The sequence below is a fragment of the Rhinichthys klamathensis genome, unplaced genomic scaffold (assembly GCF_029890125.1).
Source record: "Rhinichthys klamathensis goyatoka isolate OS25496 unplaced genomic scaffold, OSU_Roscu_1.1 h1tg000579l_1, whole genome shotgun sequence".
In the NCBI taxonomy this organism is placed as follows: Eukaryota; Metazoa; Chordata; class Actinopteri; order Cypriniformes; family Leuciscidae; genus Rhinichthys; species Rhinichthys klamathensis.
The window spans coordinates 511,633-528,588 of NW_026607043.1; the positions used below are offsets into that span (position 1 = coordinate 511,633).

At 37.8% G+C, this 16,956-nt stretch overlaps 1 protein-coding gene across 7 annotated transcripts in view; it reads right to left on the bottom strand.

Moving 5' to 3' along the window:
• The window catches only part of myt1la (myelin transcription factor 1-like, a), a 62,977-nt gene that overhangs the window by 1,880 nt on the left and 44,141 nt on the right, over positions 1 to 16,956 (bottom strand). For all 7 annotated transcript variants that reach the window (XM_056240080.1, XM_056240082.1, XM_056240079.1 and 4 more), the window contains 14 exons: positions 14,472 to 14,603; positions 13,690 to 13,780; positions 11,781 to 11,888; positions 11,034 to 11,254; positions 8,779 to 9,059; positions 6,358 to 6,582; positions 4,606 to 4,724; positions 3,361 to 3,429; positions 3,194 to 3,256; positions 3,029 to 3,112; positions 2,648 to 2,869; positions 1,686 to 1,777; positions 1,478 to 1,581; positions 1,246 to 1,389 (listed from right to left, as the gene is read on the bottom strand). In XM_056240080.1, coding sequence (XP_056096055.1) covers positions 1,246 to 1,389; positions 1,478 to 1,581; positions 1,686 to 1,777; positions 2,648 to 2,869; positions 3,029 to 3,112; positions 3,194 to 3,256; positions 3,361 to 3,429; positions 4,606 to 4,724; positions 6,358 to 6,582; positions 8,779 to 9,059; positions 11,034 to 11,254; positions 11,781 to 11,888; positions 13,690 to 13,780; positions 14,472 to 14,603 — 1,955 coding nt within the window. The remainder of the gene's footprint in view (positions 1 to 1,245; positions 1,390 to 1,477; positions 1,582 to 1,685; positions 1,778 to 2,647; positions 2,870 to 3,028; positions 3,113 to 3,193; positions 3,257 to 3,360; positions 3,430 to 4,605; positions 4,725 to 6,357; positions 6,583 to 8,778; positions 9,060 to 11,033; positions 11,255 to 11,780; positions 11,889 to 13,689; positions 13,781 to 14,471; positions 14,604 to 16,956) is intronic.

A 16,956-nucleotide genomic window follows, 5' to 3' on the forward strand; every position in this document is an offset into this window, starting at 1 on the left:
CCCCATTGGCAGATTTTTTTTTATTACTCTTTTGCCGTTAAAAAACTACTGTCAGGATTTACTAAAGACACGCAGTAAAAAATTTGCGCTGAAAAGGCGTGGACAGGGTTATTTTTGCGGCTGACCTTATTACATATACATTTGTAGGAGTTTCCTTTTCAGACGCAAAATTTATGGGAGGAGAGTATTTAAATGAATCATGCAAGGTGATTTACTAAGGTTTACGCTAGTCAATTGACTGGTATTTGAGCCATTATTTACCGCCCAAAAAAAGCATGTCTTAAACCAGATGCTAATTTGGCCTGCTCTTGGTATTGCGTTGGTCATTCTGGAAATGATCAGGCTGCGTCTGTGTTCTTTAGTTTGCGTGTCATCAGTAGATCATGCGCAGAACTTCGGCACTCTTTTGGAATTGCGCTCTCACGCTAATTTGCCCCATTTGGTAAATCTGTCCCTTAATTGCTTCACAAGTAAATGTAGCTTGATTTAAGAAAGTTTAGATATTTGTACTAGAAAAGACAAAAATGCTTAGGAAGAACACTATTTTTTGCAGTGCAAGTTTTGGTTGAGCGGCATGACACATGAATAGGCAACAGTCGTCTGATGTTAGTGCAGCTTGAGGACCCCTCGTGCACACTCTAAATAGCATCCATCAACCGTGGGGGTGGAGAATTCAGGAGCCATATTCAAGAAGACGTGTTTCAGTTGTTTACTAACATGGCTGCCACATTTGAACAAGGCTTTTCCAATCGCACCCCGTCTCAATGTGTATATGAAGGCTCTGTGATTCCATCATGTTGGACCATCTGATCCACAGCGGCCATGTTGTTACTCAACTGAAAAGCAGTCGTTGGAGTGGAGGTTGTTTTTCTACAATGGTCAGTAAAGGGGAGTGACCTCAGCACAGAAGCATATGGAACTGCGAGGAACTCAACAACAGACATAAAGAAGCAGATGGGAGAAACAATAGAAACCGGAATTTCGTCCCTACTGGTAGCGTCTGATATGCAGACTCAGGCCCTGGCTTTCAACAAGAGGCAGTCTATATGATCTAAAAGACTATTCTATGCAGATAAACATTTATTGTAGGTCATACATGAACAAACTTTAATAATTTATTCAGATTCACAGGACTTCCTTCCTGTGAATAATTATCAAACATTTGAATCCTGACTGACTTTGTAGTCCCTTGATCACTGATATTTTCTTACCCCTAGTTGAGGACACATGTCCGTTGGCTCTTACCATATGAGGGAGCTGGATGTTAGCGAGACTGTTGATGAGGGACTGGCTGAGGTTGGCGAGCTCATGCAGCAGCGAGTCATTCTGCTGCTCTATAACCTTGTTTTCCTCCTCGATGGACTTCAGGTTAGTCTCCATGGTGGTGATCTGGCAGGAGAGAGAAAGAGAGACAAAGGCATCTCTGTGACTGAACACATGGCCAATGCCCGATTTGAGAGATGGCAAATGTTCTTACTTGAGTTCTTAATTTGATCATGTCTGACTCTACTTGATTGTTTGATTCGTTCAGGTCTTTGATTTCCTCATCCAGTTGTTTTATCTCTTCATCATTTTCTATGCCTAGAAGGGAACATGGAGACATTCACTGTTAAAAATGCCATTGATGGCGAGTAAAATTAATTGAATTCCATTATTCATTTTATAATAAAAGAAAAATGATGTACCTTTACTTGCTCTCTGCTTGATTGTGAGCATTTCAACCCCTGTCATCCTAGCTTTCTTCATAGCAGATGTGGCACGGGGACAGCCAGACAGACTACAGACATACAAATAAAACATGAGAAAGATTAAACACTATGATGAAAAAATGTTCAAATTATTTTAAAGAAATATTTAAATATTTACATTAGTTAATATGTTTAAGAAAAACATTAACTGATTCACATACATTTACTGCCACATCTTTGTCTTGTCTTTATCTAAACATTATTGTACGATAATATGAAATTGATATGTTTTTAGTGAATATATCATAAATTAACTGTATTTTTCTTAAACCACTAGCAATTTTTAAAACGAGATAAACAAGATGAATTTACTTATACAAATTATTATATTATAATTATGAAATGAATATGTTTTTAGTGAATATATCTTAAATTAACAGCATTTTTCTTAAACCACTGGCAATTTTTTTTTCTTGTTTTAAGCATAAACATACAAAATCCCTTAAACTTAAAAAAACTTTTTTATTATTTATAATAAAAATAAGAAAAAAGAATGTCAATGTGGTATTAAGAAAAACAAACATTAATTGTCTTAATATCATTGTTATTTTAGTACTATTTATATACTATTATAGTAATATATTTAATATTAGCTTTTATTGTTCATATTTTCATTTTTCATTTTAAGTTTTCAAATCATACTGTTTTTTTTTGTTTTAGTCATTTTGTTTGTAATTTTTATTAGTAAAAAATTCTATTTAGATTTAATTTATTTTAATTTAGTTCATCTTATATTTATATTTGATTTTATTTCAGCTTTATTTCAATTATCGAAAGCAATTTGAATAGTTAAGGAAGTTTAGATATTTTTATTGAAAAACAATGCAAAAATACTGATTAAGGAAATGATTTCTTGCTATATGATGGCCTTGTTGAGAAACAATCCCACACTGGTGTACCTCCGGTGGGTGAGGAAGCTGCCACTGACGTGGCCAGAGCCATCGCAGCCTGGGGTGGGGCAGGTCATGCCGTCTGTCTTGCCAGACTTCCAGGAGAAAGGCGCTCCGTTCACATAACCGTCTTTCTGACGCTTGGCGGCCAGCGGGCAGCCGGATGCACTGCGGTGGGATGCATACTTCCCAGTCACATGACCCTGGCCATCACAGCCTGGCACAGGACACCTACAGACATCGGGCACAGCAGGGACGAGTTCACACACACAGACACACAAAAGCAAGAAGAGCGATTGGTCGAATTCAACTTTACAACTATAAATTACTGCAAGTAACATTCAACTTTGAGTTACTTTGAACAGATGAGGGAATTTAAAAAAAATGCACCTGATTGGCTCCTGGTCATCCTTGTCCTCCTTACTGTGCATTATTTTAATACCACTCTTCTTTGCCCGGGGACAACCTGACAGACTTCAGAGCAAGAAAAACATTTTTTTTTTAATCCACTGGTGGTCAAATCAATTTTTAATGTGCATATCTGTGAGCCTTCACCTTCTATGTGAGGCATAGTTCCCTGTGATATGCCCAGAGCCATCACAGCCAGGAGTAGGACACCTGCAAGCAATGAAAATATGAAAAAGATTAGTGTAACCTCAGATAGACCTCATTTTTGAAGGTCAATTGAGGTGGCGTGTAAACACGAGAGCATGAGGGCTTACTTCAGATCCTGGGAGTTAGATGTCATGATACCACGCATGCCCTTGTCAGCCAGTTGGCAGCTTGATAGCCTTGAGAGAGGATTTGGTATGAGACATGGTATACTTGCACAGCTGCTACTAACGTGCACTCAGGGTCAAATTTATCATCAAAAAGTTTTACATTCAAATAAATGAACTGTACTTTGGAAAAAATATGTAAAAAATATCTAAGCCTAATAAAAACTGTTTTATTTTACATGAATGCTGAGGTCACATGACCAGCTGACCACTACTAAATTGATCTTGAATAAATTATGATCACTGACTACGAATAGTATATATATTATTATTAGTTTTCTTTTTTCTTTTTTACAAATGGCTAAATAAACGATTTTGCTTATACTTGATGCTGTTTCCACGACACTAGGTGTTAGTAAGTCAGAAGATGATTGATATGATGGCCAGCACAATATAAATACAATACTGAGTACACATTTAACTTGGAAAATAATTGTAATAATAATTTTATATAAAAAAAATACATTTCATTTAAAAAAATTTATATAAAAAACATTTTTGAAACAACTTTAACAGTCAGGATGTAATTAAGTCAAACTGTTAAAATAGAGAAGGCCGATGAGAGATGTAATAAAACTGACATTGAGACATCATAATATCACTTTTAGAAGTCATAATGACACCAGTTGTTTTAGGTTGTAGACACTATAGTTTAAAAGTCTGGAGTCTGCAAGATTTTTGGAAAAAGTTTAAGCCTCACCAAGGCTGCATTTAATTGATCAAAAATACAGTAAAATTGTGAAGTAATATTGTGAAATATTATTACAATTTAAAATAATTGTTTTCTTTTTAAACATTTTTTTAAATGTAATGTATTCCTGTGATGGCAAAGCTGAATTTTTCACCATAATTATTCCAATCTTTGGTGTCACATGATCCTTCAGAAATCCTTCTAATATGCTTATTTGGTGCTTTAAGAAACATGTTGTATTATTATCAATGTTGAAAACAGTTGTGCTGCTGAATATTTTTGTGGAATGTTTTTTTCAGCATTTATTTGAAATAGAAATCTTTAGTTTAGTTTTCATGCATTTAATCCATCCTAGCTGATTTAAAAGTATCAAATTCTTTAAAAAAAACATCGGTAGTGTACAATGGACACACTAAATATTATATTAAAAATCATGCTACAGCATCACATGTAAACAACAGGGAATAGTCCTTATCCAGTGCAGATGTTATGCTTACGTGAGGAGCTCCTTCTTGCTCTCCTTGCAGGGAGCAAATTTGTGTTTGGGGCTGGGGAGGGACACGTCTCCTGAATACTGCTGCTCTTCTAATAGATCCTGAAAGGGGTCCAGGTCATCCTGAAAATGAGGATAGAGAAAGAAAAAGAGAGATTTCAATGCGTGTTATGATGCAGATTAAGAAGGAAGAATAGTACAGTGGCCTGATAGTAATTTCACAATATACGGTGCAGTTTACATATATAAAAAACACTGCAAAAAAAAAAAAAAATGACACTCTCATACAGCCAATTTTACATAAATTCAAATTCCCCAACAATTTAGCAAAAACATCAGATCCTTTTTGAAATAATAATAATTCCAATTCCTATTTCAAGGCATGCAGTACCAGTACTGTACACTAGATGTCCTTACGGTCCTACCATCCTTCAAATCACTACAATAGAAGGAAATACAGCTTTCTTAAAGTAATAGTTCACCCAAAAATGAAAATTATCCCATAATTTACTCACCCTCAAGCCATCCTAGGTGTATATGACTTTCTTCTTTCAGCAGAACACAATCGGAGTTATATTAAATAATATCCAGGCTCTTCCCAGCTTTGTAATGCCATTGAATTGTGCCAGAATTTTCGAAGCTCCAAAAAGTGCATCCATCCATCATAACAATAATCCATACGACTCCAGTGGGTTAATAAATGCCTTCCGGAGCAACGCAAAGGGTTTTTGTAAGAAAATATTTTTTAAAATATTATTACTTTTAACATATTTAAAACTTTATAAACTATAATCACTGGCTTCCGGCAACGTGCATCCACGAGAGAGGAGTTCCGGTGTGACCCGACACATGACGCAGACGTAGCGTAAGCTGCGGTGAGAAATGAAGAACGCGGAAGCACAGAGGATAGGGCAAAACAAAACACAGGTCACGAATTAGAAGTCTAAAATAAAAATGTCAGAGGATTTTAATAAAAGAGGAGCTACGTCCTTCATCATACGTCGGGTCAGAGGTCACTCTTCCGCCGGAAATTGACTCTGTCATGATCGTGAGCACAGACCTTCACAGAAGCCCGTGATTATAAAGTTTTAGAGCTGGATATTTTTCTTACAAAAACCCATTGCGTCGCTCCAGAAGGCATTTATTAACCCCCTGGAGTCGTATGGATTATTGTTATGACGGATGGATGCACTTTTTGGAGCTTCAAAAACTCAGGCACAATTCAATGCCATTACAAAGCTGGGAAAAGCCTGGATATTACTGTATTTAATATAACTCCGATTGTGTTCGGCTGAAAGAAGAAAGTCATATACACCTAGGATGTAGGTATACAAATAATGATTGCTTTCAAACAGGTTTCCTGAACACTCTTCCTCATCAGCTATTGGTTAGAGAAACAGATACTGTAGCTCCACCCTAAGCTTACGCCATTGGTTAAGTCAACGTTGCTGTCTCGGGATACGCAAACACACAATAATGTTTAGTTAGTTCCATAGTATATTTACACTATATTACACAATCAAGCAAAAAAAAAAAAAACTTCTTATTATTTATTCACATTTGTATTATCTTCTATTTAATAATACAAATTGGTAATTGCTACTGCCAAACTCTCAGATATTGATCTATTTAAATACTGATCACATTCTACAGTGCAACAAAGACAGTGGGCAAAAAAGTGCTGCTGACAATGATCTAAAGTGAGTGTTGCGGTCCGTCTCCAGCAAGACCCAAGGGCCGTCCGGGGGCACAGTACCTCCTTGTGGTCCTCGTCCAGGCGTTTGATCTTGGTGTAGTCCACAGGCAGGTCCCAGCACTCTGCTGTGCTCATCTGGTAGCAGTGGCTGTTGAGCAAGGCCTGCCGCTGGGGCGACATGGGCTGCAGGGGGGTCAGCACTGTACCCCCACTGCCCTCCCCCATCCCTCCAGCCCGGCTCAGATCCAGGGTTCCGTTTTCATCCCCATCTCTGTCATCAGGGCTCTGCCATGAAAAAGAGAAGAGGGAGGAGGAGGAGGATTGATAAGAGAATAAAGAGTAAAGGGAATTATTAAGAGGTAAAATTATGAGAAAGAAGCAGAGTAAGATATGGAAGGGAAGAATGACAGATGAGGATGGGAACATGGTTTATACACACTGTTAAATTGATTCTTTCATCAAGTAAAACAAATATTTCTATTTATTATTAATATTTTAATGATTATTTGTCAAAATAAACATTGTTTGAAAATTGTATTTTATTGTTTTTAGTTTACTTATGAAATCATAAAAATCATAGAAATCATTTAAAATGATTTATTAGTAAAACATTTTTTTTAAGTCATCCACGTTATTTTTCTCGTTCGAGAAGCCATTTCACTCAGATATACATCACAACAGGGAAGAAAAGACGAATGTTTTATGCCGACTTGAAACAGTTGTTAAACAACTTACAGGAACACAAGCAAAGGATCTCGAAGGAGATTTTCTGTTATAATATACTTAGTTGAACCAACAAATGTAGCTTTTATTGTGTGTTTAAATATTCACAAGTTTCTCGCTTCCTCCCCCTTCCCTGCATTGGGGATGAATAATTAATATGGTTGCATTGTTTGACCATTTGCCAGTTTTATTTACACTGTTGTAGCTGATTTTGTGTTGATGTCAAGCTGTGTTTGTACCTCTCCTTAAAATGATTAGTTAGTTGTTAGCTAGCCTTGTCATGTTTTATTGTCAAGTCTTAAGGTCTGTATTATGAGACAACAAACACTTTGTTCTGTATGTACACTACCGTTCAAAACGTAAGGTTCAGTATGATAAAAAAAAATACATTAAATTGATCAAAAGTGACAAAGATATTTATAATGTTACAAAAAAGTATATTTAAAATAAACTATGTTCTTTTTAAACTTTATATTCATCAAAGAATCCTGAAAAAAATTTATTTCCACAACAATATTAAGCAGCACAACCGTTTTCAAAATTGATAATAAAAAAAAGTTTCTTGAACAGCAAATCATCATATTAGAATGACTTCTGAAGGCTAATGTGACACTGGAGACTGAAAATTCAGCTAATTAAACTAATTAAAAAAACTATTTTAAATTGTAATGATATTTCTCAATATTACTGTTTTTACTTTATTTTTGATCATTTAAATGCATGTGAGCATTAGAGACTTCTTTTAAAAACATTGATAAGTTTCACCGACCTCAAACTATTATTGTACAGTGCATTACACATTGAAAACAGGATGAAATGACATGAAAAAAAAAGTCTTTCTAGATTTACAATGATGGTAGATTTTGACAATTTTAAAGTAGATGAATTTAACTGAAAAACAAACAAACGTTGAAACAGTAGCCTTCATTTTTCTTCATTTTTTATCAATTCTACAACCACCATTTTTTACAGTGTGGGAAAGGATTGGAGGAAAAAAGATATGAAAGAAGAGAGTGCGAGCATCTTCTTTGCGCTGCCCTACATCTCCATGTACAGCTGCTTATTAGTGAATATATAGAGCCCTGCAGCTCACTACCTCTGTCCCTCTTTCTCTCTCTCTCTCTCTCTCTCTCTTTCATTTTCATCCCCTCTCCCTCCAGCCTGCTGCCTCACTGTCCTTAAAGAGAGGTCATTGTCTTTCCTATGTACCCAGAGGGATGCTGGGAGAGCTGGCTTGGCCTGGACCACAGCTGAAATCGACATTAATTCTACTTGCCTCTGTGAGAAAGGGTATGGGCACCACTACTCCAGCGTTCCTGCAGCTGCCAGCTTCCTCTGGTCCTCTCCATCCCCTCGCTCTCTTTATCACCATACAGATTATGTCTGAAATCGATGCGTCACTAAAGCAATCATGGCTCGCTCAGACCATTAGGCTCATATGATGACCCTGACTGTAGCAGAGAGGACCCGCAGGAGCTTACAGAGGTGCTGCTGTCATTCAATGTATTAAATCACACCCTGTGCAAATGAGCTCGGTAGCTCGGAAGAGAGGAACAGGGGTTTGCCCAGAATGACGCTAAATGGGCATGCCCTCATTTCGCCGCACTACCTGGCTTTACCGGCACAAAGCACAGTCATACAGGAAGGCAGTGCAGAGAAACTAAGAAATACCCAGTGAGAGAAAGAAAGATGTATTAGCAGTACAAGTGGGTGAGCATTAGAGAGAGGAACTGGCAGGAAAAAGTTGTCGATCCTCACCTGTGCCAGGAGCTCCGGGCCTTTCCCAGTGAGGCTCTGGGGCATCTCTCTGCAGCGCGTGGACAGGTTGAGGATGGCGGTGGCAGCCATGTGGGCGGCTTCCATGTCGTGTGTGTAGTCGAAGCTGCTCTTGCTGCAGGTGCTGCTGGCGCTGCTTCCTCCTCCTCCCCCTCCTCCTCCTCCTCCTCCCCCTCCTCCACAGCTCAGACTGCTGCTGCTGCTGGGAGCGTAGCTGCTCGTGGTGCTGCTGGCCGGGCTGGAGGTCTTACAGTAGCGCTTGGCTGCACACACACACATATACCAGGTCAGACGGGATGGATGGATATGGAGCAATAGACAGATAGATAGAGAGAGAGAGAGAGAGAGAGAGAGAGAGAGAGAGAGAGAGAGAGAGAGAGAGAGAGAGAGAGAGAGAGAGAGAGAGAGAGAGAGAGAGAGAGAGAGAGAGAAAGGAATACTAGAATGAGAGATAGATAGACAGACCGATAGTCAGATAGACAGATGGATAGAATGATAGAGAGAGAGAGAGAGATGGCATACTAGAATGAGAGATAGATAGATAGATTAACAGACAGATAGACAGACAGATAGATAGCCAGACAAAAAGATGTCAGATAGACAGATACACACGTACACACACATAGGCTTATTAGATGAGCTGATGTTTCATGATGAATGCTGTGAGAAATTGAGTGTGAGAGAGAGAGAGAGAGAGAGAGAGAGAGAGAGAGAGAGAGAGAGAGAGAGAGAGAGAGAGAGAGAGAGAGAGAGGAGAGGAGGAGAAATGGTTTGACAGTGTATCTAGGTTTCATGCAGAGGGCTACACATTGTTAACATGAAATCTAAGACCTGCACGGAAAGCATTTAAACAGCATTTCTTTTTTATACAAATCCACATTCATAGACAAACTCTGGTCTGCATCCAGACAAAAATCAGTTACTGATTAAGGAACCGAGTATCCTCAAATACCGGAAGCTGACAAATCAGCTGCTAAAATGCAGTTGTAATCACTTATTCAAGATGTATACTTCTCTCCCATTTGATCCTATTCTTCATCTCATTTTGCATCGAGACAAATAGCAATGCTGCCATTACAACTAAACTGGGTGTAACTAATTGATGTTGCCAACTGAGTCTAAATGAAGTGTCGTTAATTCCTAACATTAATTGAATGTTATTCTCATTTTTTTTTCTCCCAAGGTTTAATTTTCTTCATTTGTCTCATTTATCAAAAACAGAATTTCTAAGATAAAGCATGCAAGTAACATCACTTGCAAGAATGCTCTTTAATTTCAGAGATGTGGTGTTCTGATTTCAATAACATTGTCTATATTATCACTGCAGGGCATGCTGTAATGCTCCGTATGGGCAATCAAGACTGTCCTGATGTAATAACCATGAGTTATAATGAAAATGAGTTATTTTAAGCACAGCTAATGAAACCGTACCAAAATATCCAGCCGAATTCTGTTGACAGGAAATCTCTACAATTTCTGGCTTGGGCGTGAAATCAACTGCTACCATTTTGAACAAAATCGTTCCAGTTAATTTGATTCTTTCACAAGTGTAAGTGCACTCATTTATCAAGACCAGGGCTGCAGTTGAGAGCTACGTTACGCTGAACATTACCAAACAAAACCAAACAAAACTTTTCAAAAATGAAGCTTGAACCAAAGACAGAGAAACAAAATGTTTGAGGAAACTAAAAACCTACACCCAGACATTAGGCATCATGCAAAAAGGTTACATAATGGCCTTCAATATCAATATGCATTAATACAGTATGCATATATAGAATATCATGAAAAATGAGAAATGATATTAACATTTATTTTTACATTCTTCACAGACATGCATTTGGAGGTCAAAAATATCCATCCAGACATAATTCTATTAAAGGATCTGCATGCAAATTGGAAATCTCTTCACTGGGTTTGTGTACCTAGGTTATTAATCATTTCAGAAGCCAATAAGTAAAGTAGGATTTCCAATAAAGGAGCACTGAACTCGACGAATGCTTGTAAAAAAAATCCAAACTAATGCGTTTATTAAGAGAAGAGAAGGCCTTTACTTCAAAATAGAATACAGAAAGTAATCTTTTTTTAATGGAAAATACCACAAGTATGTCAGGCAGTACACAACTAACTCTAATCTTATTTCAATCTGATCCCCTAGAGAAAGGCCAGTTTATCAATTCTGACTCTTGCTACCTTGCCAACTTCATTGACAGAGGAAAGAATAAAGACAAGCTTGCCATCATATCCTTTGGGGGAGGTGTCCCGCCCATGGCTCTTTGGGGTGAGGGACCTCTTGCCGTATGCATGAGGTTGGTTGTCATAACTGCTGCTGTAGTCGAAGCTGGCCTTGGAGTACTTCTCCAGCTCCTTGGCCAGGTTGGATCGTGGAGTGCTGGTTGGGACGTTATTTTTGTACCCATACTGTGGGATCTCCAGCTGTTTCACGAAGCACATGGGCCTGAAACAAGTAAAAAGACAGGGAATCAAGGTTGGGTATCATAGGCCTGGGCATACTGTACTTAAAGTCAACATGAATTACCGCTTGCAACCTGTTTTGTATTAATTGTATTAACATTGTATTAAAAGATTCATCTTAAATGGATTGTTCCCCCCATTTGGTTTTTCAAAAATATTTATTTAAATTATTTAATTTATAGTTTCATTTTCATATATTTAGTTTATAGTTTCATTTTTTTCCAATTATTTTAGGATTTAAAAATGATAAGATAGATAGACAGACAGATAGATAGATAGATAGACAGATAGATAGATATATTTTCAAAGGAAGAGGATAAGAATAAATAAATAAATAAATAATATTGTTTTTAAAGTTTGTTTTGTACTCTGGAATCTGGAACAGAAAGCTCTACTACAAATACAGTTAAATGTGAATTGATTTAATGTACCATTCCAACAACAAGTCAAAGCCAGACTTATTGCATTATATCTTTATTAAACATATGTCACGGAGGGTCACGCAGTACCTCAAGACTCGGTCTGATGCCTGGTTGGACTTGGAGCTCTCGCAGGGGAGATGTTTCTCCTGAACCTTTGCCATCTTCTCAGCGGCGGCTATGGGGCATCCCGAGAGACTGCAACAGCAGCAGAGCAATTTATGTAGTGTTAACATTACGTTACGAGCAGCATGTAAGGGCGCACACACACACACACACACACTTTCAAACGCACACACACGCCCTGGCCTAGCAGATAGCAGAAGTTGAAGAACAAAGTGAGATATGAGGGAATGTATAATACCAGCATATGGAGACGAGTCTGTCAGAGAGAATAGTCCGCTTTTTATGACATTCTCTGAATACGGACTTCCAACGTGTTTGCAAAATCCTGGTATGCGTGTGTGTGGTACATGGGGATATTTATGTATGAATTATGCATTTCATGTGGCCTAGTTCTATAGTATGAAAGCAAAGCTTTGCAGATATCTGCTGGGCATTTCTGGCTGGCTGGCTTCAGAAAGCTCCTCACAGCGAGATACCGCAGTCATTTCAGAGAGACACACTACAGCAAACTGAGCTTTAGAACATCCAGCTACGCTCCCTTGCTCTCCTTTTTTCTCCTTTCTCACTCGCACTCTTTCTCCCTTGTTGTTTCTTCCTCTCTCTATCTCCCTCTGTTTGTTTTTTCTCCCACTTTTCAGTCATCTCTCTCTCTCTGTAATCCTTTGTATGGTTGGAAACTGTCTTCTTATCGTCTGCAATTTTCTTATTGTCTTCGGGTTATACGGAAACCATTCAGTCACTCTCAAAATATAAAAAATAAACAAATGAGACAAACAGAAAAAAAACCACACGCTCTGCAATTTCAGAAACACATAAAGCTTAAGCACAGGGTACTTGTGCATTTACATGAATGGAATTTTAAGGGGAAAAAAAGTGAGTTAGTGGTGACTGCTGTCACTATGCTGAGTTGCCATGACAACCATGCAACGAGGAATGTGTAGACAAACCATATATAAATGTACAAGGTTGTTATATTCCCCTATTATACATTGTTTTCTTCAGCTCAACCCTTCTAATAATGTGTGTGTGTGTGTGTGTGTCCCATAGGAGCTGTTCCATATAACATGGCCTGCAGCGACTTCGGGTGGAGACTGCATCTGTCTGAATGTACACCATGTGCACATGGAGGCACATCTTAACTGCATAAGTGTTGTACTGTATGTGTGTGTGGAGCTCTCATTCTTAAGAAAATTCAGATTTGGAAAGGCCATATTCTCTGTTTCATCTTGTAATTGTAAAAACCATTACAACATTACAGTTTTATAACAAAACAAAAAAATTCAATTATATAATATTTCTATATTAGAATTATATACCTTATCAATTACATAGAATTAAAATGAATATTAAACAAAAATATTATTTAGAATTATATATATATATATATATATATAATAAATTATTTATTTTATAAATTTTTAGAGGCATTCAAATTTACATTTAATCATTTAGCAGACGCTTTTATCCAAAGCGACTTACAAATGAAGAGAGCAGTAGAAGCAGTCAAAATGTGATGCTAAATTCTGTTTCATCTTGTAACAAACAGCTTCTTATTTTATTAATTGTAGAGGCTTTTTTGTAGGTTTCACAAGTTCACCATGCCCCTCCTTCCAGGTGGGAATTTAATCCTGAATCTCCAGTCAAAATTGCCAATGTGCAAATAAAATATTTGAGCCTGGAGCTATGCGGTTCTATCATCCAGTCAAGCTCAGTATAACACAAAGTCAGTCCCTCTTTTCCTTCCTGAAAGCAAGGCTCCATCTAAATCCATGTATTCTTCAAATTCCCTGTATAAAATGTGTAAAAAAGACTGGAACATCAGTCCCCACAGTGCCGCCAGTTTCTTCTCTCCACGTCCCTTCCAGACACTCACCTGCGGTGGGAGTTCCTGTTGCTATTTACATGGCCGCGTCCCGAGCAGCCAGGCGTGGGGCACTTTAGAACATTCTCATACATAGCAAGAACTTGGACAAACAGAGAGGAGAGGGCGAGAGAAGGTTAGGAGGATCCAGAGTGAGTATGAAAGCCTTGTGTTCCATTAAGCTGAACGGGCTCAGTGACAACAGCATGCACATGCTTCTAAGAAACGTTCCAGCTGAAATCAGTTAATCATAAAGTTAATCACCATATGGTGAAAGAAGATTCTAGGCATGCAATGTGTTAATGGCATGCACGTTGTGTGAAAGCATTGGCATTAGAGGAAAATAAATCTCTCTTCAAAAATAACGGATTTATTTTTGGTGAACTGAATGAGTCTAGCCATTAGGTTGTCTATGACACATCCTGCAGCTCTACGTCTCTGGGCCTGCAGTAAACTGACTCATCAGAACCCGCCTGTGACATGATCCTCATCCAATTAGAGGTGTGACTAAAGGTAGGGATGAAAAATCTGCTTTGTGTCCAAGAGATCAGTGCAGCCATATTGAGAAAACAGGCTAAAATTACACAAATCACCAATCAGCACATCAGCAAAGCTTGTTTGTATGAGAAAGAGCGCCACCGCTTTGGGTGGAGGAGGAAATGCACTCATAGTCATATGCATTAGAGAAATGCTAGAAAAGAGAGGTAAAACATGCCCACAGCGCACAGACAGCACGAAGCAAACACGCATGGGAACATTTATAAAGTGCAAACGGCCATCTAAATTCGGCTTACTTTCTGGTGGCACGCGGTCTTTGTGGGGGCAGCCGGACAAGCTTCGATGGTGTGGATACAGCCCCGTGACATGGCCCGTGCCATCACAACCCGGGGTCGGACACTTGCTTTCTTTTTTCTCTCCCCTTGAGTCTGCAAGCAAAGACAGTTATTGGCATATCCTGTTACAGGCACAGTAAGCAAATCCCATTAACCTGCTGGATTCCTTGTGATAACAGTTATGCTCCTGTTACAGCTATGTTCAAACATCACTGTCTGTTTGCTGTTTGCTTTGAAATTGGACACTGGAAGGATATAGCCTGAATGAGACTGAGCCTGAGAGGAGGGACAGTGATGCACGAGACCAGTGTTCTCGAAAAAAATTCTACATTTATGAATTGACCGCCCTGATTTGAATCAGAATGACAGAATTTACTGGATTGTAATTAAAAGAAATCCACCTGTCACAGCACAGAGGAATTTCTTCAGTCAGACAATAAAACAAAGTTACATCATTCATTTCAATGAATTTAGTCTATTTATTCCCAGCCGAATTTAGAATATGTAGAATGTTTTTTTTTTTTTATGAAGCAATACTTTGCTAAACTATGTGCAATACTGTCAAAATAATTAACATTTAACATTTTAATTTAGCTGTACAGCAGGACAAAATATCCACATTATTACACATAACTTAAAAAATATATATTCTCTTTAAAATTGTAATGTATTAACAATTCTAGATGTATTTGCAACTAATATGTAATATAATAAATATAATATAATAATAATAATATAATATATTAGCCCTTACAACATGCATACATACAGTATGTGTGGGTGATTATCATAACAATCTCTACCATCCTAAACGGTTATATAAAGATGGAATATACAATTGTGCACACTGAGAAAACAGGTGATTTTACACTCACCTTACAGTGTGTAGGAAAACATAAACTAGGTACTAGGTATCAGAATATAAGGAAATATACATTATACGCATAAATAAATGTCTCAATGTTTTCATCTCACAGCATTTTAACTCCATCCAAGATGTTAATGTGTGCTATCGATATTACATGATACAAGTGACCAATTCACAATCATGCTGTTAAATAAGTTAACATTTCCACTAATGACAGTTTCCCATTATTAGCTTGCAAGTTTCAAGTGAAAACCGGCAAGATAATATGTTCATCTTTCCCTGGTTCTGGTTCGCGGTGTGCGTAGTCTCTACCATGAGACCAAAAAGGGAAAATCAGCAAATGATAGCAGAGAACCATCATAGCACCCATTGGCTGATCAATAAAGTTGTGAATACAATACATGCATTCTCTGTTATTCAAATCGGTTTAGCTAAGAGAACACATTTGTAATATACTTCCCTCTTTTATTAGCCAAAAATAACTGCAGTAAACTCCACAAGCATGCAATAATAATGCACCCTGTCAGTCAGAACAGTGAGATCACTCAACATGTTTAATAACGACGCTCCAATAATTAGAGCCAAGAATAGTTTTTGGAGACGAGGTGTGAAATCGTGGTGTAATTCTATAATTACACGACCCTCTGACTTGCTGCTTTGGACTGAAAACAACAGCAAACTGCAATAGGAAGCACAGAGACACTATCTTCAATGGAAAACACAGTGCAAATTGAGCAAATGGAAGGTAATGAAACATATGAAGCAGTGCCTTCAGAGCAGAGACAAATGATGAACCTTTTGAAATACTAGATAGGAAGAGCAGTTAGGTTGGGTAACTACGGGTAATCTGAGGATCCTCAAAAACATAACCACTGTTTGTTATATGCTCCTGTAGTTTCTGATTGCTAATATCTGCATATATCAGAGAATATGGCTCACTCCCAAAGTAGTGGGTGTGGATTGGGAAGGATTTGAGGTAATAAACCATGTATGGAATCCAAGGGATGAGATTTGCTTTCCTAACAGGCCATGCAAATTGCCATTACTCATGCCTGACAAGGTAAGTCTCTGATGTTACCATGTCAACCTATTTTAGCAACATAAGCTGTTGTCATTATGGAAGTTGCTCAGGGAGACCTGGATGTTTAAAACAAGCCCCCAAAATGTTTCTGTCTCACCAAAGTGACCCCATAGTCATCAATGTCATTGGCGCAGTGTGTGACGGAATGTTAAGTGACCCAAGACACTGGAGAACAAATGCTGCAACAGCTTTCAGGATGAGAAAATTATTTTCATATTCAAAAGATCACTGTTTGTGCAAATACGCTCATTTATGGAAACAAATATACTCGATTGATTTCAGTCAGAATAAAAAATAAATCTGTAAAGTGTGCAAAAATGTTTAAAAGAAATAAAAATTCACAATAGAATATATCTCACATTTATGAGAAATAAACTTTCATTGTGAGATATCATCACAAATAGGACAAATAAATCCGCAATTGTGAGATATGAACCTGGTTCCAGAGACAGGGCTTAGATTAAGCCAGGATTTAGTTAAATTAGGACATTTAAAGT